Source organism: Corapipo altera, unplaced genomic scaffold (genome assembly GCF_003945725.1).
Source record: "Corapipo altera isolate COAL_440 unplaced genomic scaffold, ASM394572v1 300, whole genome shotgun sequence".
Classification (NCBI taxonomy): Eukaryota; Metazoa; Chordata; class Aves; order Passeriformes; family Pipridae; genus Corapipo; species Corapipo altera.
In genome coordinates, this window is record NW_020885067.1 from 230,675 (window position 1) to 254,471 (window position 23,797).

Sequence of the window (23,797 nt, forward strand, 5' to 3'; positions counted from 1 at the left end):
CTGATGGTTCCTGGAATAACCCTTGTTGGCATTATTGCTATTTTTAAGCAGCTGTAAAATCCCAGATGTCCTTCGGGTAGCAGGAAAACTTGGGAGTTCATAATTCCTTGGAAATGGAGAATGAGCCTGAATGTGCCGTTTGCTGAGCAGGAACCAGCAAAGCCTCATCCAGCGGCAGCATCCCGGCAGGAATGTGAGCCCTGCCAGGCACGGGAGCAACTCGTTCATTAGCGAGTTCAGCGTGATTAGAGTTCAGCGTGATTGGAGTTCCCACGGTCCCGACTAGCAGCTCCCGCCTCCCGTGAACCAAACAAACAGAACTGTCCAACGGGGGGAATTTTGGGATGAGAGCGTGACCAGGGGGAGGAGATGGGCAGGGAGGGACACAGACGCCGAGCTCCTGCCGCGGGAATTCGGCTCTGCCCGGTAAGTCCTTCACCCCCAGAGCTTCCCCGGCTGCAGGAGCAGCCCCTGGAGGTTGGGAAGGTTCTCCCTCCCGAGGGAATTGGGCGCAGGCACGAAGAATAACCCCAAAATCTGGGATTGGATCTGTTGGGTGCAGCGCGGTGCTCCGGGGGGTGGGTTTGGTCCTTTCGCTCAAGGGTTGGACTGGATGGTCCTGGTGGGTCCTCCAACCAGGAATGTTCCATGGTCTGGGCCAGAGGTTGGATGTGATGTGTGAGAGGGGCAGAGGCTGCAGGGATGGACACTCAGGAACTCTGCAGGGATTGACACCCAGGAATTCTGCAGGGATGGACACCCAGGAATTCCACAGGGATGGACAGGAATTCTGTAGGGATTTCACCCAGGAATTCTGCAGGGATTTCATACAGGAATTCTGTAGGTATTTCACCCAGGAATTCTGCAGGATTTCACCCTGGAATTCCCAGGGATTTCTCCCGGCACTCGGCAGTACTCACGGAGGATCTCCCTGATGAGCACGGGCTGCTCCAGCGTGGCCGGGGCGCTGGATCCGCCAGCTCCCACGGCCATCACCCGCACGTGGATCTTGTCTCCGGAGCTGAGGTTTGGGATCGTGTAGCGGGTGGAAAGGAAAGGCTCCTGGTTCACAGCTTTCCACTCGGAACCTGGGATGGACCCAGCACAGAACTTCAGGTGTGCCAGGGACAGACAAACAGACAGACACCCCCCCAGACAGCAGGAGCCCCCCAGGAGTGATCCAAAGAACCCCTTCCTGGGAAAGATGGAATGATTTGGGGCAGCAGGGAGGGACCTTAGAGGGGAGGTCGGGCACCCTCTGCCAAGGAGTGTGGGGAGTGAAGAGCTGGGTGTGAAGTGTTGGGGATGAAGTGTTGGGTATGAAGTCCTGGGTAAGTCCTGGGTATGAAGAGCTGGGTATGAAGTGTTGGGTTATGAATTGCAGGGTATGAAGAGCTGGGTATGAAGTTCTGGGTGTGAAGAGCTGGTTATGAAGTACTGGTTTATGAAGTGTTGAGTAAGTGCTGGGTATGAAGAGCTGGGTATGAAGCACTGGTTTATGAAGTGTTGGGTTATGAAGTTCGGGGTATGAAGTGTTGGGTAAGTCCTGGGTATAAAACGCTGGGTATGAAGTGCTGGGTAAGAAGAGCTGTATATGAAGTGTTGGGTCTGAAGAGCTGAGTATGAAATGCTGGGGTATGAAGAGCTGAGTATGAAGTGTTGGGAATTAAGTTCTGGGATATGAAGTGTTGGGATATGAACTGCTGGGGTATGAAGTGTTGGGTATGAAGGGCTGGGTATGAAGTCCTGGGTAAGTCCTGGATATGAAGAGCTGGTTTATGAAGCGTTGGGTTATGAAATTTGGGGTATGAAGTGTTGGAGTGTGAAGTGTTGGGTAAGTCCTAGGTATGAAGTTCTGGCTATGAAATGTTGGGTTATGAATTGCTGAGTATAAATTACTGGGTAAGAAAAGCTGGATATGAAGTGTTGGGTCTGAAGAGCTGCTTATGAAATGCTGGGGTATGAAGTGTTGGGGATGAAGTTCTGGGATATGAAGTGTTGGGTATGAAGAGCTGGGTATGAAGTCCATGTATGAAGTACTGGGTATGAAGAGCTGGGTGTGAAGTGTTGGGGTGTGAAGTGTTGGGTAAGTCCTGGATACGAAGAGTTGGTTATGAAGTCCTGGTTTATGAAGCATTGGGTTATGAAGTTCAGGGTATGAAGTGTTGGGGCATGAAGTGTTGGGTAAGTCCTGGGTATGAAGTGTTGGGTAAGAAGTGCTGGCTATGAAGTGCTGGGTATGAGGTACTGGGTTATGAAGTGCTGGGTATGAAGTGCTGGGTATGAAGAGCTGGGTATAAAGTTCAGGGTATGAAGAGCTGGCAGAAGCTCAGCAGTGGAGCAGGAGGTTGTTTGCAGACAAGAAAAGGCATCATGGTCCAGCAAACCTGATCCTTGCTGACCACAGACATTTCTGAAAGCAAAAATCCTTTGACCCTCTCCTGCCAGTCTGCCCCTCTCACTGCCCCAGGGCAACACTGGGGCTCCCCATGTTCCTCAGCATGTCCTGCCCTCCAGGGAAGATGCCACCAGCCCCGTGGACCTGTCCAGGCCAAGCCACCTTCAAACCAAGGAGGTTTTCCTGTCACTGCCAATCCCACCAGGGGCTCTTTCCCTTCACCAGTGGCTTCCTGCTTGGAAGGGGCATCTCAAACCCACCCCACAGTCAAGGGGTAGAACACCCCCCCATCCCCCAGCTGACACAGCTTTGCCTTGTGCCAAACCTCTGAGGAGGTTCCTCAGCTGGAAAACGAACTGCCCTGGTCACCAGAGGCCTGGGTGTCCCTAAAGTGACCCCCGTGTACCAGGGGTTGCCCCTTCAGAGCAGGAAGGTTTTCCCTGTCAGTGCCATCAGAGCAGCCAAATCTCCCCAGCTCCTCTTTCCCCTCACGGCTGGTAGTGCCCAGCCCAGCCCTCACTCAAACCTCACCAGGTTTTACCCACCCAGGGCCATGCCCCAGCCCGAGCACAGCGGTCACAGAGCCCCTGTGGTGGTCACAGCGTGGCTAGAGCTCTCCTGCCACCCAGGCAGGCCCAGCAGAGCTCCCAAACTGTGCCCTCTGGGTGGCTGCCACCCAGCTCCCTCCAGGAACTGCTGCACCTTTGCCTGTGCCACACAAGGGCCTGCTTGTGGCTGTCCCCTGTCCCCAGCCCAGTGATGGGAGCCAAGAATGTGCCAAGAACATGCTGACCGTGTGTGCCACGAGCTGAACAGCCAAGGATCGAGTTCCCCGAGGCCCTCGGACCACCTGGGTCCCCCAAACCCCTCCAGGCTCCTGCAGCCCCAGCCCACCAGCCCCAGCCTTCCCCTGCAGATCCCACCAGACACGTGGGTCACCCACTGTCACCCCAGCACGGCTTCAAGAGAGGTCTCAAAACACGAATCTTCCCCACCCCCCCTTCCACAGGCCAGCCATGCAACTAGAGACCCACAGACCATCACTGCCACCCTCCAGCCCCCTCCACCCACCCACCCTCCTACAGGGCTGCTGACACATTCCAGCCCCTCTCGCCCTGCCCGGGATCCTTTCCTCCCACCTCATCCCCATTCCTTCCCTGCTTCTCTTTAGGTAAACATGGCAGCATTGAGCTTCTTCCTCCTGTTTTCTTGGATCACCATCCCAACCCCAGGTCTCTGCAGAGCTGGAGCTCACCAGGAACCATCCTCAGAGGGCAGGCTGGTCCTTCCTCCACCCTCCAGCTGGACACAGCAGTGACATTAAAACATTAAACCCCCTGCCAGAGACATCCCAACTATCTGAAGCCAACAGGAAGCCCCACTTCTCCATGGGAAAAAAAAATAAAATAACAATTTAAAATGAACCAATTCGGGCAAAGAAAGGGAGTTGGTGGCCTGGGAAACGTGTGTCCAGCTCCACCCCACACCCGCACAACACACCCCATCCCTCCGTGCTCAGGGGCAGGAAAGCCCGGTCCTACTTCCATCCTTGCAGATCTCCACCACGTATCCATCCAGGCCCGCCTTGCCCGTGTGCTCCGGGGCTTTCCAGGTCAGCGTGAAGGAATTCTCACTCACCTCCTCCACGGCCAAGGACAGGGGGGAGCTGGGAGGCTCTGGAACAAACCGGGGTGTGAGGGCAGGCTCTGCCCCAGGACAGTCCCTCACCCTCAGCCCACCCACCCTCCTGATCCTCAGCAAAACCCCCTGGATGCCTTCACCCCTCCGTCCCCTCACCCCGATACCCCCCCCAACTCCTCCAAGCCCTGCTCCGCTCCAGGGTCCCGTCCCGTCCTCACCTTCCTTTGGTTTCTCGGGCTGGAGTTCAGGTTCGGGGGCCGGGGGTTCGGCTGGTGGGGCTGGGGAATCTTCTGCGGGGGCTGGGGGCTCTTCAGCAGCGGGGGCTGGGGGCTCTTCAGCAGCGGGGGCTGGGGCCGCTTCTTCTTTAGGGGCCGCTTCTTCTTTAGGGGCCGCTTCTTCCTTGGGGGCCGGGGCTGATTCTTCCTTGGGGGCTGGTTCTTCCTTGGGGGCCGGAGCCGCCTTTTCCTTGGGGGCTGGCGCTACTTTTTTCTTGGCGGCCGCCGGGGCGGGTTTTTTGGCCGGAGGGGCCGTTTTCCCCGTCATCGCTGCAGAGCCGGGGGCTGGGGGCCAGCGGGGTCTGGGGGCTCTGCTCCGGGGGCTCCGCCCTGCTCTGGGGTTCCTGCTCCACACAAAAGGTCTCTGCTCCCAGTTCGGGCTCCGCGGTGGGATCCTCGCTCAGGTGTGTCCCCTCTGCTCCGGGACGGGGAAACCGGGTCACTGAGCCAGGACAGGGGCTGCGGTGACTTTTATAGGCTTGGGCTGGCACTTGTCACCTCCCTGCAAACCAATCTGCCACTTGTCACCCCCCTGCAAACCAATCTGCCCGCGCAGGCGGGCCGGGCCAGGAATAGCCACCCAGGACCTGCACATTCAGCAGCCCCCGCCGCCCCCTCCTATGGGATGGCAGCACATGGGCTCGGCCCCCCCCGGGCTCTCACAGGGCCGGGTCACCTTTCTTTGGGGACATGGCTCCTGTCCCCAGCACCCCTCTAGCTCGGGGCTTACCCAAGCCCCACCTCTACCCCCTCAGCCACCCACTGCCCCCCATGTCCCCTTTCAGCCTCTCCAGGGACCCCTGGACCCCTCGTGCCTTCCCCAGCCTCAGCACTGACCCCATACCCCCCCAGCCCTGTTAATCCTGCACTGACCCCCCCAACCCACCCCCTCCCCATCCCGTTCTCCCACAGCCCCTGGAACCCCAGAGCCGTCTGCTCCCTCCGTCCTCCCCCCTCCCTCAATCCTACAATTTCTGGGGTTGGAACAAAACCCTTGGGATCATTTGGCCCAACCCATGTAGTTGCCCCCACACCCCACCCACGTTTCTGGAGAACATCAATCCCTCCCCAGCCCTGTGCCATGTCCTCCAGGCTCTGCCCTGCCTATCCCACCAGGACCTTGGCCACGGAGCCTGATCCCCTCAGAACTCATGACCAACCACCCTCCTGTTCACCCCCAACCCAGATTCACCCCAAATCCCCCCACTGAGACAGGAAAGCCCCTTAATCCTACAGGACACAACCCCCCACCCCCTGCCTGCCTGTGTTTCCCTCCCTTCCCATGTATGAGACACTCCTAAAGATGTCTCTGCATCCCTGTCCTTCCTCAAATCTGGGCTGTCAGAGTGTTTTCCCTGTTCCCGAGCTGATTCCCTGTGTGCAGGGAGGTAACCAAGCAGGCCTGGCTCCCCTGGGTGCTGCTCCAAAGGCTCCTGGTTCCGTGGTCCCCAGGGAACACCCCCAGCCTTGGACAGCAGGGCCAAGAGGCACCTCCAGGGCAGCCAGACCACGAGGCCTGTCCTCTGCCAGGGCCAGGTGACCCAGCCTGGCACCGAGGGGTGGCTCTTTGGGGGTGGAGAGGAACTGTGGCCACCCAGAGGTGGGAGGGAGAGAAGAAAGATCAAAGCCCCCCTGGCCAGGCCTGGTCTGTGAAGGGACGTGGGGACATCCCAGAGGAAAGCCTGGGGGATGATGCTTCCCAGCTGGAGCAGCAGGACCCTCCTGCTCTGGGGAGGGATGTTTGTCTCTGCCCTGGTTGTTTGGCAGCAGGACAAGGCCAGGACAGCCTGAGCTGGTGTCGGTGCCCCAGGGAGGGCCCGTGTCCTCCACAACTATGTGATACCCCAGATGTTCCTCGATTACCTTCCCCATGAGGAGGAATGTGGCAGTAAAACCTTCCCCTAAATACCCTCGGGATGCCTGAGGGATGAGCTCTCTGAGGCAGGGGGAGGTGACAGGGCACTCCCAGACTCTCCTGCTGCCATGGCCAGGCAAGGCAGCTCCTCCTGCCCCCCGGAGCATCCTGGAGAGGCTCGGACTTGCCAAGTGGGTCACAAACCAGAAAATCTCCTGCAGCTGCTCTGGCAAGAGAGGAGACAGTGCTGCTGCCCAGGGCTGGAGGAGATCTTCCATCTGAACTCCTCCAGCTGCCCTTGGCTCCCAGTGGGTCTGGCATGGAGGGCACCATGGGAGAAGCTCTGGTTCCTCCACACCTTGACCTTCAGGGATTCCACCCTGCCTTGACCCCTCCACTTGACTCCTCCACATGCGCTGATGACTCTTTCCACAGGTGGCCATTTCCAGACTCCCACAGACATCCATAATCCTCACAAGTCTTCCCTGTGCCTTTCCCAAAGATGATCTCGATGTTTAATCTGCACTGAAAACACTTTGTTGTAAAGAAAAGAAAATGTAGGTTTCTTTTGATGAAGAAAAGCAATTTGAAGAGCTCTGAAAGCAAAATAAATCAATACCACCACTCTGGCTCATCAGGAAATGAGCACACGGGTTCCTGTCCAGGTTCAATCTGGGGGAGCAGGGCTGAAAATGAAACACTTTCCCCGGGAAAGGAAGAACACCAAGGCAACAATTTTGCTCTATTTGAACAAAACTCGAGGTTTTTTGACCTGCTGGATGACGTTTGGGTGCCGTTTGCTCTGTTGACTCACAGGGTGACTCATAGTTCAAGTGCAAATGAATCAACAGGGTTTTATCACCCCGACTTATCCGGGGCACGTTACTGGAGCCTTTTGGCATCTTGTTTATCCACACAAGACACCTCACACTGAGCAAACTCCAGCAGGGGTTGAGCAAACTCCAGCTGGGAAGCTCTGCTCTCCATGGCAGGGGCACCACGGCGAGTTGGCCAAGCTCAGAGTTGGAGGATTTCAGAGGCACCAGATCCGGGATGAAGGTTCCAGTTCCCACCACCACGGCTTTGCTGGTGGGGACCCAGCAGGGATGAGGATGGGGCGTCTCAGCCCCCAGGTTTGGGTGAGGGACCTAAAACACCCACAGGGACCGTTCACCTCAGAGCTGGGCCTCCATAGTCCTCGTGGGTCCCTTCCAACTCGGAATGTTCTGGGATTCTGACCCAGTGAAAATGAGTCTGGTGGTGGAAATAAAATCCTCCTCCTCAGCATGGAAGTGAATGTCACCCAGAGGGGGCTGTGCTGGCTCCTCCTGCAGGTAGCTGGGAGGGTTGAATATTAAAAATTTAGTGGTAATTAAAAATATCAACCCGATTTTGCCTGGAACTCCAAGTGTTTCAGGGTTTTTCTGAAATGCAGGTTCTCCCTGATTCCCAGGGAGAAAAGATCTCTTCCTACAGAAAGCTGGGACTTTTATCAATTGGTTTTTAAACCCACGTTTCCAGGGCATTGATGTGTTTCCTCAGTTATCTTCCAGGTAACTGTGGGTCTAAACAGGGACCGTGTCATTTATTCCCCAAAGGATCAGATCCTCCTCGTGCCACTGCCCTTCCAACCCCCTGGTGTCGCAGCACAGGCACCTCCCAGCTGGGTTTATGGACAGGGCCCCATTCCAAAGGGGTAAATCTGTCCCACAAAAGCATTGGATTGATCCATCCCCCCAGATTTTTCCAGGAAATCAGAGCCCTGCCGGATGGGAATGAGGGGGAGCCTCAGCAGCGCCTTCCCCACCACGACAGCTGAACGGGGAGAGGGAGGATCCTTCCAACAGCTGGGGCAAACACTGGGGCTTCCAGAGATTAGGACCATCCCTAAATGAGGCTCCAGGATTAGACAGGAGGTGGGGAGACTTCCCACTTGTGCCTCGTAAAGCTGAGATGCCAAAGGCCCGGGATAAAGGAAGAGCTCCTTTCATCCATGTGGGAAGGGCTCCCTGGAGCTGTGACATCCTCCCTGCTCGTCCCATAAACGGCTCTGGGGGTCCTGGGGGGCTCTTTGCACCCCAGTAGGGCTGGGACAGCAGTGGGATGTCACACCTGGGTCACCATGGGTCACCAGCAGGTCCATGGGCAGGGGACAGAGCCAGGCTCCAGGGGATGGTCAGCAAGGAGAGTCACCCACCCCCTGTGCCAGCATGGGAAGGGGACACCCAGGGCTGAGGGGGACACCCCGGACTGAGAGAGTTCCCAGCACCGTCCCCAGTGGGACACATTCAGAGCCACTCAACAGGAGAGGGCAGGAACTGTCCCCTCCTGCCATCGGCCACATCCAGCTCTGAACACATCACAGTGAGCATGAGTCAGTGGGAGACACCTCAAAGGGCCAGGAAAACAGCCAGACCCCCTGGATTCCAGCAGGAGGGAGGTGCCCAAACCCCGATATTGGGGGGATAATACTGGTGGTCACTGGAGATGATTCCTGAGTGGGGCTGTCCCCTCCTTTCAGCTGCCTCCCCTCCTGCCATCGGCCACACCCAGCTCTGAACAAATCACACGGAGTCCGTGGGAGACACCTCAAAGGACCAGGAAAACAGCCGGACCCCCCGGATTCCAGCAGGCGGGAGGTGCCCAACCCCCTCTGTGTCCCTGGTTCCTGGTGACAGCTCCTGAGCGGGGCTGTCCCCTCCTTCAGCTGCTCCCCCTCCTGCCCCTGCCGGGCCCCTCTCCAGGGGGTTAAGTCAGACCTTTAGGGGAGTTAATTCAGACCTCCAGAGGAGTTAAGTCAGACCTCCAGACACCCCGGGAGCTCACGTGGAAAACACCCAGTGGCCAACCACAAACAGCAGCGGGGATGGCTCCGTGCCCTGCCCAGCACCTCCCACCTCCCACCGCCCTGTCCCGTCCCCATTCCCAGCCCCGGCTCCTGCGTTTCCAACCTCACTGTCACCGCGATATTCACGGGCGCTGAGTCAGGGGCAGGGACAGTGGCAGGTGGGCCCCGGACAGGGTTTCCATTGGTCTGTCACACACAAGTGGACTCTTACTTCACCCCCCAGCAATGACCGCGGGCAGGGGTTGCGGGGCTGGGCTGGGACGATCCCAATTCCGCTCCCAAAACCCTCCCCCGGCTGCGGGGCCACCCCCCGGCTTGGAGTTCCATCGAGTGTTGTCTCTAAAATGTCCATGCTGAAGGACATCTCCTGCCTGATGGGCTTCCCTTGGCTGGTCCAGGCTCCTGCTCCAGGGGAATCCCTGGATCTATCCTGGCTCACACCAGCAGTGCTCACGGTCAACAAGTGGATTCACTGGATCTTCTTTCCTCGTGGAAAGGGCTGCCCAGCCCTGGCACAGCTGCCCATGGCAGTGCTGGAGTCACCATCCCTGGAGGGACACCTCAGATGTGTGGATGTGGCACTTGAGGACCAGGGTCAGGGGTGATCGTGGCAGTGCTGGGCTAAGGGCTGGACTCAATCTGAAGAGTCTTTTCCATCCTAAATGATTCTCTAATTCCACGATCAGTTGGGGTTCACTCCCCACCAGCTCCCACAGCAGCACAGGGGGCCCAGCCCTGAATTCCCGCCGGGATCAGGAGCTGCCGGAGGTAGGACCTGGGAATTCAAATGAGAACTGGCTCTTTGGGGGGTTGTTTTGGGGCTGTACTGGGATCGTTCTCCTCCGAGCTGGGTGGGGGAGAGCAGCAGGAACACCCAGACAGGGATGGCCCCATTTTGCCCCATGACTCACAGGGAGCTGAGCCAGGGAGGGGCTCCGTGTCCCCTCCAGCCTGGGGACGGCACTGGGAAAACCATCCCAGGGAGGCACAACCTCAGAACCACAGAATCAGAAACCACAGAATCCCAGACTCACAGAATCCCAGGATATGCTGAGTTGGGAAGGACCCACAAGGACCATCCAGTCCAACCCTCAGCCCTGCACAGGCCCAGCCCCAGAGTCCCACCCTGTGCCCCAGAGGATCAACCAAACCCTCCTGGAGCTCTGGCAGCCTTGGGGCTGTGCCCACTGCCCTGGGGAGCCTGGGCAGTGCCCAACCAGCCTCTGGGGGAAGAACCTTTTGCTGAGATCCAACCTGAGCCTGCCCTGACACAGCTCCAGCCATTCCCTGGCTGCTGTCCCTGGTCCCCCAGAGCAGAGCTCAGTCCCTGCCCCTCTGCCCCTGCCCAGGAATTGGAACCGCAGTGAGGTCTCCCCTCAGTCTCCTCTGCTCCAGCTCAACACACCAAGTGCCCTCAGTGTCCTCACACGGCTTCAAATCAAGGCCCTTCCCCATCTTCGCTGCCTCCTTTGGCCACTCTCTAATGGCTCAGTAATATATAATTGGATGATATTTTACCCTACTCTGTTTGCACCCCAAGGAATTACTCGCTCCAAGTCCCTGTGCCAGCGAACAAAGTCCCGCCTCATTTTGCCGAGGGAGCCGCGGCCGTTCCCAAACTCCGTTTCCTGCACCCGCCGCGGTTCCCCCGCGCTCTCCGTGGATCCATCCCCCTCCCGGCCTTGTCAGGGGGGACACAGCACCCCCCGGACCAGCAGCTGCCCGAGGGCCGTGACCCCCGGCAGCTGCCCCGGGCCGGGACGTGCCGGGCGGGCAGGAACCCTCACGCACCTTGGCACCGCATCCGTCACCTGCCGGGAGCGGGGCCAGCCCGGACAGGGGGGTCTGCCCGGGTTCTGGGGGTTTTTTTTCAGCCCTACCCTCCCTCCGGGGCTGCCAGCAGGAGCTCACCTAGGACAGGCAGGACAGGCCAGCCCCGCTCTGCCCAGAGTCACCTCTACCAGGGCTCGGGGACGCCAGGAGGGCTCTGTCGCCTCCTGCCCCACCGGGTCCTGCTCCGGGGCTGCAAACGGCGGTTCGGCTTTTCCTCCTGCGGTAAACCGGGTGCTCAGGAAGCCCCCAAGTGTCCCAAAACTGGTTTGTTCGGGATATTTGTGCCCAGGGGACGCAGCCACACGCCCGCTCCTGTCCCTGAGCTGTGCCAGCCCTGGGGCCAGCGCGGAGCCGGGACGGGCTGCAGCAGAAGGGGGAGGGCAGAGCTCAGCCCAGGGCTCCACCAGCCCCCATTCTGGGATCACCGGTGCCAGCAGGAGCCCGGCAGGAGCACAGGGACAGGTACCACCCCTCAGAGCCTGCTCTGCTCCTCTCCTGTCACTGTGGGTCCCCAGGAGGGTGCCCAGCCCTGCCCTGAGTTTTTGAGGCACTGAAACCCCTGCCAGGGTGCCCCATGACATTGGGGTGACACTCCAGGTCCCATCTGACCTGCAGCTTTCCCTCTGCTCCCCTTTACCTCCATCGAGGACTTAAGGTCACCCTGAGTGTCCCTCAAGGCCACTGCTCCTCCCCAGTCCCTCCTGTGGGACCAACACTCCCCTGCCAGCTCTTCCCATATTTCCTCACATCCACCCCCTCTCCTTTCCTTGCCTTAAACATTTCCACTTTCACCCCATTCCCTCTGCCCTCCCCAGCCCCTCTTCTCACTGTACCCTCTACCCCCTTCCCCACCCCAGGCAGGGTCTCTGGAGGGCAACCAGACCCCTCCCATCCCTGGGGACACTGGTGGCACTGGGACAGACCCCTCCCGGCCCTGGGGACACTGGTGGCACTGGGGTAGAACCCTCCTGGCCCTGGGGACACTGGTGACACTGGGATCAACCCCGTTTCAGATGGGGCAGCGACACCCCAGGGACGTCCCCAAGGGCACAAGGTGGTGGCACAAGGGCTTCTGTCCCTTCCATGGCTGGGGGGGTCTGGGGAGGGTTGTCACTTCCCAGGATTCTCTGAAGCAAATGGGATCTGCTCCCTTGATGGGACAGTACGTCTTGGATCCATCCCATATCCTGGATCCATCCCCTATCCTGGATCCATCCCCGCATCCTGGATCCATCCCGCGTCCCTCTCTAACCCAAACACCTTTGCTTGAGAACCTCCCAACCGTGTCCCCTCCCCGAAGAGTTTCCTGTGTCGGGAGAGACTACGAGAGGGGTTGGAGCATCCCGAAATCCCAGTGACTCCCTCCAGGTTCCAGTAAACTGTGAATACACTCCAGTTTGGGGTATTCCAGCTGCATCCCTTCCCCGCTGCCACCAGGGAGAATCACGGGGACGCTCAGTCCGGCTGGCCCCGCCGAAATCCCCTGGATATCGTGCCAAACTCTGGGAAGAGGCTGTTCCTAAGAGTCCCTGCTGTCCCCAAAGCCAGGGGTGGCCCAGCCCTGTCCTGGATGCGGGAGCTCCTCCTGCCAGGGGGTCACTGCCCCGGAGCCGCTGTCCCCGTGACCTCCGGGGGGGAACATGCCCCCCAAAGCCCTGTGGGGCAGCAGGACCGGGCCGGGGGCTCAGGGAACAGGGGGGATCTGTCCATCCAATAACCTACAAGGAAGATACTCCGTCCTGCTCTGCCCACAGCGGTGCCAAAGGGACACCTGGATGTTGGCAGAGGAGGCCAAACCACCCCCTCCAGCCCAGGGTGACCAAGGACAGGGAGAGAGGGGACGAGGCTGGAGGTGGCTCATGTGCAGGGGCTGGGGAGGGGGCACAGACCCCGAGGGATCCGTGGACAAAGGACAGAGGGGGAGGGATCCTATGCTTTCCAAGAGCTGCCCCTGAAGGAGGAGGAGAAATCCTGAGGCAAAGAAAAATCGAGAGCAGCCCTGAGAGAAGGACCTGGGGGGCTGGTGGGGGAGAGGCTGGACAGGACCCAGCCCAGAACCCCCCATGCCCTGGGCTGATCCCACAGCAGGGGCAGTGGGGAGGGGGGATCCTGCCCCTCTGCCCCCTCAGGTGAGACCCCCCCTGCAGAGCTGCCTCCAGCCCTGGGAACAACAGCACAAGGACGTGGAGCTGCTGGAGAGAGTCCAGAGGAGACCCCGGAGATGCTCCAGGGTTGGAGCCCCTCTGCTCTGGAGCCAGGATGGGAGAGCTGGGGGGGTTCATCTGGAGAAGAGAAGGATCTGGGGAGACCTGAGAACCCCTTCCAGAGCCTAAAGGGGCTCCAGGAGAGCAGGAGAGGGACTGGGGACACGGGATGGAGGGACAGGACACAGGGAATGGCTTCCCACTGCCAGAGGGCAGGGATGGATGGGATATTGGGAAGGAATTCTTCCCCGGGAAGGTGATGAGGGGCTGGGATGGAATTCCTAGAGGATGCCCCATCCCTGGAAGTGCCCAAGGCTGGGTTAGATAAACTTGGAGCTACCTGGGAAAGTGGAAGGTGTCCCTGCCCATGGAAAGGTGGGACGGGATGAGCTTTGATGTCACTCCAATCCAAACCAGTCTGTGATTCCATGACCCAGCGGCTGGATGGGGAACCCTTCACCCTTCCCAACACGTGGAGGGTATCCCACCCTTCCCACAGGATGGAAACGCCCCAGAATCCCTCTGGGAATGGTGGCCAGAGGCGTCATTCCCACCCAGCCCCTGTAAAGCTCCGAGGGATCTCACGGGGGTGGTCAAACCCCACAGGAATCCCGAGGGACGTGCGGGGCTCCGGCCCAGCCCCGGTTGCCGCTGGAGGCGAGAACCTGATTTATTGTCACAACCTGCAGGGGACACGGCCAGGCTGGGTAGGGGACACCTCCCTGCTGTCCCGGCACCAGCACTGGCACAGCAGAGCTTGGGGGTCCCCGTGAGCTTCCGGGCTGTGCCCCAATCCCGCCCAGCACCTGGAAAAGGGGCAACACCCTCGGGGTTCCTCTTTTTCCTGCCGTCTCCCCCCTTTTTGGGGGATGCAGGAGGAGCTGGGCCGTCCTTTCCCACCCGGAGGGAAGAGGGGAGGGAGCTGCCAGGGCCCGTCATCCGATCCCAGCGTAAACTTAGCTTGGCCTTTGGGAAAGGACTCGGGGTGGCAAAACCCGCAGTAAATCACGACCCCGGATGCCACTGATGCCTCGGGATTAGCGAATCCCACAACCTGGACTGGGTCGGGATTGGAGTCTGCCAGGGGAACCAGAGGGTGCTGCCCAACTGGGACCCCCCAGCTCCTGGAGGGGGAGCGGGATGGAAATCCTGGATTTTAGGAGGAGATGGGGAGAGGTGTGGGGTCAGTGCTGGATATGGGGTCAGCAATGGCTGTGGGGTCAGTGCTGGGTGTGGGGTCAGCAATGGCTGTGGGGTCAGTGTTGGCTGTAGGGTCAGTGTTGGTTGTGGGGTCAGTGTTGGTTGTGGGGTCAGGAATGGTTGTGGGGTCAGTGCTGGGAGTGGAGTCAGTGTTGGTTGTGGGGTCAGTGTTGGTTGTGGGGTCAGGAATGGGTGTGGGGTCAGTGCTGGGAGTGGGGTCAGTGCTGGCTCTGGGGTCAGTGCCGGGTGTGGGGTCAGGAATGGGTGTGGGACTAGCACTGAGTATGAGATCAGTAAATCTTAAAGCCCTGGTTTGGGGTTGGGGGTTGGAGCCCTACCAGGGAACTGGGGTTTAAATCCATGAAGTGAAAGGAAAAACGGTCAGTGTGGTTTGTTTCCCAGTCCCTGGGAACTCTGCAGCCTCCTCTGCAGCCCCTTCCCCCCCCTCCAAAGGAATGGGCCCTAAAGCTTCTTCCATGGAAAAAATGGGTAATTTTGAGGGGGTGTGACTTTGACTGGGGGGACTCTGAACCCCTGAAATTGGAACAAGGAGGGATTTGGGGGATTTAGAAGCCGTGAGTTTGGTGTTCCATAAGGGCTGATATCTCTTTTCCCTGCCCAGTCTGGGATTGCTTTTCTCCTGGTCATGGCTCAGAGTGCCCCAACCTCCCTGTCCCAGGAGATCCCCCTGCACCCACAGACATCAGAGGGAAGAGGAACAGGCATCAGAGGGAAGAGGTAGAGGATGTTCCAGGAAACCCCGTTTTTGGGAGCTGGGAGTGACCACAGAGCACCAAACAGGGCAGGGAGAGAGAGGAATCGGTGGCGGGAATTTTGCAAACACAAGTAGACTGAACCCACCTGTCCTCAGCCCAAGCAAAACCCCTCGGGGGGGTGGGATAACCAGAGGGAAAAGTCTCTCCAGGAGCCGAGATAACCAGAGGGAAAAGTCTCTCCAGGGGAGGTCCCTCTTCCCGCAAAGTCTCCCAGGGTGTTTTCCTTGCTCTAATGCTGCCATCCAGTGGGAAAAACTCCCTGGCATGGGAAAGGCTGGAAGAGAGGACCTCGGGACACCTCGGGACGCCCTCGATGATCTCCCTGCCAGGATTCTGCGGCTGGACCCCCTCCTGTGTCTCCGAGCCCCGATCCCAGCCTGGATGCGACGGGAAATATGGGAACAGCTCACAAGGAGCTCCCTCGAGTTCCTCCGGCACCTTTATCCTCTCCCAGAACGCAGCGAGGGGGTGGGAAAGGGGTGAGGATGCCCCGGGACGAGCGAGGGGCGACAGTCCGAACCTTCCTCCGAAGGAGGAGGCTGCGGGACGAGCGGGCTGCCGGCACTGAGGACACCCCGCTCCCAGTGCGATGCTCCCACCGGGATATTCCGCAGAAAACCGAATTCCAGCGCGTGTTCAGCACCACTGGAGGCTTCCAGTAGGGAAAAAGTCCCAAACGCAAAAGTCCGTGAGGCCGCCCAGGGAAGCGGAGCCACTCCGGGACCACAATGCGGCCGTTTGTTGTCCCGGTGGGCGGCAGAATTCCCGCAGAAAAGAGCTTTCAGTGGGAATATTAAGCAGTTTCAGCTCCCTCGGCAGAGCGGGGTTCGCTGGATTGGGCGGGGGCACAAAGGGACAGTGTTTTCCTCGGGAGAGGGAGGTGTTGGGGGCTGGAACGCGGTGCTTTTCTTCCCGCACAGGAGCCGCTTGAGAGGAATCGAGGCGTTATCGAGGCGGGATCGTGGCCGGAGATTTTCCTTAAAGGGAGAAAGCAGAAAAGATTTGTGTATTTGGGAACGAAATCAAAGAATTCGGGGATTTCTTTCGACTGGAGGCAGCAGCTGTTTTCCTCCGGTGGCACTGGTTTCCAGGAAAGTAGTAATTTTCCTCCAAAACCAAGGGGGAAACCCCCGAACTTTTTCTTTTCCCTTCATGCCAAGGAGGAAATTTGTCCTGGGAACAAGCCCTGTGTGCAAACAAACTGCTGCTCCCTCCTCTGGGAAGCACAAATACTTTGCCACCCACTCAAAAACGGTCCGAAAATGACTCCTGGAGCAGCAATTCCCTGATAACCTCAAGGAGGAGGTAGAATCCTGGCTGGATCAGAGGTTCATGTCCCGGTGGGGATGGATTTTGGAAGCATCCAGCACCTCTGCGAGCTGGCAAAGGCCGTTCCCCCCGGCTGCAAACCCACTCTCGAGCTCCGGCCCACACTCGGGAAAGGGAAGGGGATGATGGGAGGTGTTGCAAAACATGGAAGATTGGGATATTTGGTACAGGGAATCTGCTCCACAGCTGCAAACGGCCCCACTGAGGCCAAGAACTGTGCACAGCTCATCACACAGGCAGCCCTAATAAATGTGCCCGAGGTCCCTCCGTGTGTTTAATTAGACCACAGAAGGTAAAAAACTACTTAAATTACCAGAACAGAGATTATTTGGGTTGGAAGGTATCTTTAATTACTGTCTAAGCACTGTCCCATTGGAAATATTAGGGGTGTGGACAAGCTGAGGATGGGAAAGGGGGATTTTTTTCTTTTAAAGGGATCACTGGTTTTAGAGAGATTTTCCCTGCGGGTTTGGGGCAATAAAACCACCCAGCAAAGCCGAACAGCTCCGGGACAGGGAGAGCCGGGATTGCAGCACTAAGGAACTGTTCTTCCCTCTGGATGAAGCACCTGGGAGGGGGAACAAATCCCTGACTGGTGGAGAAACGTCATCTGGAGGGAAAGTACAACTCCGGAACTCCCGAGCAGAGCCGGGAGGAGCTTGCAGCCCCTGGGAATGAAGCATCACTGGGGTGGGTGATGGGCTGATTCCCCATCACCTCACAGAGCAGGAGACCCCAAAAACCCCCGTGCCCTGGAGGGGACGGATCCGTGTCACCTCCGTGCCCTGCTCTGGGGGGTTCCCGTGAAGAAAAGGGCTCGGGGGGGGGGGGACAGAGCAGGATGTGGGCAGTGCTGGAGCGCTGGGGGTGGATGTTTCCACCCCTGTGGTGAAGGGCAAAGCCATCCCTTGTCCCCGGGGTCCGTGCCCCCGTTCCCACCCTGTGTCCAGTTGTGCCCCAGCCTGGGCTGTGCTCGTCCCCCCACCGGGGTGCCCAACCCCGTTCGTGGGGGTGCTCAGTTCCCTCCGTGCCCGGTTCTCCTGGATGCCTCATTCCCGGTTCCTCCTCATGCAGCCTCATGCTCTGGGGTGCTCCCGACTCCCCCATTCCCGGTGCTCCCAGTCCCGTGCCTGGCGCTCCTGACTCCTCCTCCGCATTCCCGGTTCTCCCCGCATCCCTGTATTCCCGGATCCCCCACCTCCGGTTCCTCCATCCTCGGCTCCCCGCTCCGCTGATTCCCGATGCTCCCCGGCCCTCCATTCCCGGTTCTCCCGGTTTCCCGGTCCCCCCGCGCCCCAGTGCCCCCGCTCCCGGGGAAAGTCCCCGGTGCCCGACGGGTGCCAGGTGCTGCCCGGTTCCCTCCTCCTCCTCCCTCTCCTCCTCCTCCTCTCCGCCCCGTCCCTCCTCCCCCGGGAAAGCGAAAGCTCGGCGGGCGGAAGCCGAGCCCTCCCCCCGGGCCGCGCCGGGGCCGCTCCGGGAACGCGCCGGGAACGCTCCGGGGTCGCCCGGGGGCCGCTCCGCGCCGGGGCCACCATGGCTTCTTCCATCGGCAGCTTCTTCCGACGGAGCCTCCGGCGCCCCGGGCGCAGAGGTGAGAGCCGGGAGCGGCTCCGGGAGGGGCTCCGGGAGGTGCCGAGGTCGGGGTCGGGATCGGGGTCACTGTCGGGGTCGGGACAGGTCCGTCCCCGGGGCCGCGGGAGCGAGGACGTTCCAGGGCAGTGCCGGGTGAGACGGACGGGACCGACCCCGGCTCGGAGCCCTCCAGCCCGGCCCGTCCGCGCTGCCCCCGCACAGCCCCGCTCGGCCTCGCCGCCCCCGGGACCCCCGCACCTCCCGGAGCTGCCCCGTCCTCGGGGGATCACCCCAGAGCCGGCATTGCACCCCATCCCGGGGGATCAGCTCATCCCGGGGGATTCACCCCGTCCCAGCCGATCCCACCCCGTCTCAGCTGATCCCACCGCAGCCCCGGGGGCTTTCCCCCATCCCAGGGGCACTCCCACTGAACATCCCAGGAATGCCAGGACATGGCACGGGGACATCCTGGGGGGACCCGCGGGGGGAGCCGCAGGGACGCGGTGCCCCCGAGGCCGGTGGGCGTTGCAGAGTCCTTGGAACGGCAGGAGTTGAGATCTTTTGGGATCTGTGAGCTTTTCCCGATGGTTCATCGGGGTTTTCTGGCCCGACGGATCTCTGGAGCCGCAGCAAAGCGGGACAGCGGTTTTGGAAGAGTTCTCTGTGCCCCCTCCCCGGGGTTTAGCGCTGGCTCTGGCTCTGGGTGCCACCCAGGTTGTTCCCAGCTCAGCAGGAGAGGTTGGATGAAGCCAAAGCCTTTCCCCCCCGAGCTGAGCTGCCCCCACACCGTCCTGCCGGCTCGGGAGACTTTGGCTGTTCCGGGAGGAAGGGAACAGGTTGTGCCACTTCGGCAGCTCAGCCCCGGCCATGAGGAAAACCTGGGGCAGCCTTTGCCCTCCCCGTGCCCGCAGGATGGAGGGGGAGGATCCACGGCGAGGGGACCCGACCCCTCTCACTGCTCACGGTGTCCCTGGCCCCAAACCCACTCCCCGGGACTGCCGGGGGTGTTTCAGAGGGGATTAGGGCCAGGGGGCTGCACCCCAATAGTCCCCCACACCCCACAGGCACTGAGGAGCCACCCCAGGATCCCCCTAACACCCCCTTATGTACCCTGTGACCCCCTCCCCGAAACCCTGAAGGGCCCAGCCCAGGTGCCCTCAATGTACCCCAGAGACCCCAGGAGCAGAACCTCCGAGGACCCCATAAACACCCCAAGACCCCCCCAGGGACTCCACAAACACCCCAGAAACACCCCAGAACCCCCTCAGGGATCCCACAAACACCCCAGGACCCCCCCAGAGACCACATAAACCCCACCCAGGAGCCGTGTGATCGCCCCCGGCCACCCGGCTCATCTCTCTCCTCCCGAGGGGATGTTCCTGGTGCTGGGGGGCCGCGAGTGGTCCCTGAGTCTCCCCTACACGAGCTGTGGGGGAGTCTGGTGATGGTGTTTTGTGCTCCCGGGAGCCGAGGGGCCGGGAATCCTTCTGGGTTCGGGAAGCACCGGGATCTCTGATGCCACATTTGGACAGCGCACCCCGGACATCCTCAGAGCGCCTTTTCCAGCCCAGGGATGGAGAATTGTTGTCTCCGAGGGGTTTAGGCTCTGCCAGGAGGGTTTGCAGCCGGAGCCAGCGATCCAAACTTCTCCATGTGCCGGAGGCAAAGCCCGGGATGAGCGGCCCCTCCTCCTCCCGCAGCGGGTTTGACTCGTTCACTTGGAAACCCCACGGCCAAAATGCAAATCCAACCCCTCCTCCGGTGTTCCCTGAAATGCAGGACGGGACTGGAAAGGCAGGATTGAACCAGACTCTCATCCTGCCCCGGTGATGGGAAAACAACTGATTCTGTGTCCAGCGAGGACGGGGGACACCAGTAGCCCCCCCAGGGCACAGCCGGGTGGTCCCTGGGGACCCCCAACAACCTCCTGCCCGGCCCTGGGGGTGGGATTGGACCAAACCTGTCGCTGGAGCATCCCGAGGAGGAGCAGGACAAGCAAAGCCCATTTTGTCCACCTTTTCCACGGAATGTCACGGGGGGGACCCCCAGGGAGGACAAACCAGAGGTGTCCTCAGCCTTGGAACGCTCCTGGGCTGCCCCTGCTGCCAAGGCACCTCTTTGGGATAAGTTTCACTTTGTCAAGAGGGAGGACTTTGCACATGGAGTTGGAGCAGCCCCAGGGCTCCCTGAGCTGGTAAAAGGTGTTTCTGGTCCCTGAGAAGGGACATCCCATGGTGGGACTGTGTCACCTCCTCCCATCAGCTCCCCAGGACCCGGAGAGAGGCTGCAGAGGTGTTTCCAGACTAAAGGATGGATACATGGGGTGGGATGTCCACCAGCACTGCCTGAGGAGGAGGAGGCCATGTGTGGAGAAGGGAGATGGGGTCATCTGGTCACAGCCGCGGGACAAACCCCGGGATCTGGGGACAAACCACAGGAGCCACTGATTTCATCCAGTTTATTTTCCTGCCTGTTGTTCCCGAGAGCAGCTCCAGTTTTATCTCCTCCAGCTCCCGGGGTGAGCAGAGAGCCCAGTCTGGGACAGTCCCTGTGCCAGGAACCAGGACAAAGGAATCACGAGCAGCTCTGGGAGAGGGCAGAGCTGTGGCAGCACTGAACTGCTCCTCCTCCCCAGCTTCAGACGTCCCTCCATGACCATCTCCTGGAGATGCTGGCTGGGGCTCTGTTCCCTCTTTTTCCAGGTTTTCCAGGGTGTGGGAGCTGACACTCCCCAGGGCCTAACCGGCCCAACGAGAACTGGGGTGTGATCCCAGGAATCCTTGGGAGCTGTGCTTTAGGAAAAACCCTGGAGCAGCTCACTTGCCACCAGCAACTCCCAGCACTGAGGATTTCTGGCAGGGATTCACCCCCCTGGAGCCTTTGGAGGTGCTGGGACAAGACCTGGGCTGTTTGTTTGCTCTTCATTTCCCCCGAGGGGACACAATGAGCTGCTCCAGACAGGTTCCCACAGCTCCCTGCAGACGTGTCCCCGGAGTCCTGTGCCCTCCCACCCTGGGCTGGGGCACAGGAGGGCTGGGGGGGTCTGAGGGCACTTTGATTTTCCTGAAAAGACTCAGGAAAGCCACTTCTCTCCCAGCTGTTCAGTCCTGGGGCACCAGGTCCCGGCTCCCTCCAGCCCCTCTGGCCAGGCCGTGTGTGACCCTGCCCTCAGGACACCTCACACTCCTCATTTCCCTCTGATCTGAGGTTTTTGGTTTGTTTTTTTTTTGAGTACAGAAGGAAAGGACGAGGCCTCTGCTGCAGAAAACAACCCCCCCCGGGTGCCCCAGGGGAAGGTGGGGGACAGGAGCTCGATCCTCTGCTCTGGGCAGTTCTTCTTCGAGTACCTGGTGGTGGTGTCGCTCAAGAAGGTCTCAGAGGGACGCTACGAACCCAGAATCTCCTACCAGTTCCCAAAGGTATTCAGTGCCCTGTTTCTGATCAGATCCAACCTTCCAAATTTAGAGGGAAAAAAGGGGATGTTGTTCCCTCCCCATCATTAAATCCAGGGGAGGGGGAAGAAAAGAGAAAAACACCCTGTGCCCCAGAGCTGGGGGCTTTTCTGGGACCTTCTGTCCCTCCCATCTCCCCACCCGGGGCCACAGAGCCCAGCAGGAACCTCCCGGGGGGTCCCAGACCCCCCGCCCAAAAGGGGGGAGCACAGTGGTGGAATCACACCTTGGGGAAGTGGCACAGGAGGAGACTCCCCCTTTGCAGAGGGAGCCTCAGCTTTGCCTCACTATCCATGGGGTGAGTGAGGGGGAAACTGGGGTTTGGGGATTGTCCAGGGATGTGCTTCGAGCCCAGCGGGGGGTCACTCGGGACAGAGCCTGTCTCCCCCATCCCTGGGCATGATGGGCACCCCCCACCACCCTGACCCCCCTCTCACCCCTTCACCCCCAGCGTGAGAACCTACTGAAGGGCCAGAGGGAGGAGGAGGAACGTCTGCTCACAGCCATCCCCCTCTTCTGCTTCCCTGACGGCAACAACTGGGCCCCTGTCACCGAGTTCCCAAGGTGCTGCCCCTCTGGGGGCTGGGCTGGGCTCCCCCACTCCTACTATGCTCCCGAGGGCTGGAAGGACCATCCCGGACCATCCCAGCCTGTCCCATCCCATCCCGTCCCAGCCTATCCCACCCCATCCCATCCCACCCCATCCCATCCCACCCCATCCCATCCCATCCCATCCCTTCCCATCCCACCCCATCCCACCCCATCCCACCCCATCCCACCCCATCCCATCCCAGTCCATCCCAGCCCCTCGTGTTTTCTCTCCCTGCAGTGAAACCTTCTCATTCGTGCTGACCAACGTGGATGGCAGCAGGAAGATTGGGTACTGCCGGAGGCTGCTGGTGAGGACCCCCCACACCCACCCGGGGTCAGCTCTGGGGGAACACAGCCCCCTGTGCCACCCCCCTGTGCCACCCCCAGCCCAGGGCCAGCCCTGGGGGGACACAGCCCCCTGTGCCACCCCCCTGTGCCACCCCCCTGTGCCCTGCCCAGCCCGGGGACGTGCTCGGCGAGCCGCCGGGCAGAGCTGGTGACAACTGAGCTCTCCTGAGGGCTTGGTCGGATGCTGGATGGAGGAAAACATGAGTGCTCCCAAAATATGTGGATGTGGCACCTGGGGACAAGGTTTAGGGACGGACATGGTGGTGCTGGGCTGATATCTGGGGTTGGGGATCTCGGAGGGCTTTTCCAGCTGTAACCATTCCATGATTCCCCGCGGATCTCCGCAGCTTCCCTGCTCCTTTCCCTTGGCTCCAGTGGGTCGGGGTGGCTGCAAATCCCACCTGGGATCAGGGTGGGGTGTGGGGGGGGTGTCCATCCAGGAGCCAAGGAGCTGGGAGCCCTCAGCCCCATCCCACAAATGTGCCTCTGAGCAGAGGCTGAGTGTGAACCCGGGTTGGAGCAGCTCGGGGTTAGTGGGAGCTGGGCTGGTTTTCCTTGGCTGCTGGTTTGGACAGGGACATAAATCCACGGGGACATAAATCCACGGGGACATAAATCCACAGGCAACCCCTGTGCCATGTTTTGGGGACTTCCTGGATCCCCCATCCCTCCATCCCTGGTGAACCTTCCCAGTTCATCATCCAGGGCCGAGCTCAGGCTGTGGGAATGGGATGTCTGGAGGGGGAAAGTGCAGGGAGCAAATGGACCCAGGATAGACCAGAAGGAAAGGGAAATAAAAACCCAGGGAACTCGTCCTGGTGGTCCCTGCTGCAGCAGGAGGCAGGGTTAGCCCCAAGGATGGTGGGACAGGATGTCTTGGAGAACATGTGTCTAGCTGGGAGGAGGGTTTGGGAATGTGCCCAAGGACTTTGAACCACAATAACACTCAGCTCTGGCCCCCAAATCACCCTGGTCAGGCACCCCCAGCTTCTCCAGCAGCAGCTGCATCCCTGAATTTGGGCCCAGCTCCCAAAATCCCCCAGGGAGCGACTGGGAATTCGGGGGAGGGGAGTGGGGTCTGTGTGCAGAGGGTGGGGCTGGTGCAGTGGGGTGGGAGGTGCTCAGACCCTTTTCCCACCCTCTTCCAGCCCTCTGGCCGGGGCGTCCGGCTCCCGGAGGTCTTCTGCATCATCAGCTGCCTGGGCTGCTTCGGGCTCTTCTCCAAGGTAGGGGTGTGCTGGCTCTGGGTAGAGGTGGCCCATTTGTCCCAGTGGTGGCCCCATCTGGCCCAATGGCAACCCGATTCGTCCAAGTGATGACCCCATTTGAGCTGGTGATGGCCCCCTTTGTCCCAGTGGTGGCCCAGTGTTGACCCCCTTTATCCCAGTGTTGACTCCATTTGTCCCTGTGGTGGCCCCATCTGTCCGTTGGTGGCCCCCTTTGTCCCACTGTTGGCCCCCTTTGTCCCCGTGGTG

The 23,797-nt window shown here is 60.1% G+C and overlaps 2 protein-coding genes across 3 annotated transcripts in view; one reads left to right on the top strand and one right to left on the bottom strand.

Moving 5' to 3' along the window:
* Positions 1-4,589, bottom strand: part of MYBPH (myosin binding protein H) — a 13,453-nt gene extending 8,864 nt beyond the window's left edge. The window contains exons 1-3 of one of the 2 annotated variants that reach the window (XM_027669171.1): positions 4,258-4,589; positions 3,940-4,074; positions 921-1,088 (exon numbers count right to left, since the gene is read on the bottom strand). In XM_027669171.1, coding sequence (XP_027524972.1) covers positions 921-1,088; positions 3,940-4,074; positions 4,258-4,582 — 628 coding nt within the window. In that variant the 5' untranslated portion in view covers positions 4,583-4,589. The remainder of the gene's footprint in view (positions 1-920; positions 1,089-3,939; positions 4,075-4,257) is intronic. The other variant, XM_027669172.1, reaches the window with a different exon arrangement.
* Positions 4,590-15,515: 10,926 nt separating this feature from the next.
* DENND2D (DENN domain containing 2D) overlaps positions 15,516-23,797 on the top strand; it is a 12,487-nt gene continuing 4,205 nt past the window's right edge. The window contains exons 1-6 of the mRNA XM_027669173.1: positions 15,516-15,688; positions 17,778-17,950; positions 21,169-21,350; positions 21,835-21,947; positions 22,213-22,282; positions 23,471-23,548. Of these exons, the coding sequence (XP_027524974.1) occupies positions 15,516-15,688; positions 17,778-17,950; positions 21,169-21,350; positions 21,835-21,947; positions 22,213-22,282; positions 23,471-23,548 (789 nt within the window). The remainder of the gene's footprint in view (positions 15,689-17,777; positions 17,951-21,168; positions 21,351-21,834; positions 21,948-22,212; positions 22,283-23,470; positions 23,549-23,797) is intronic.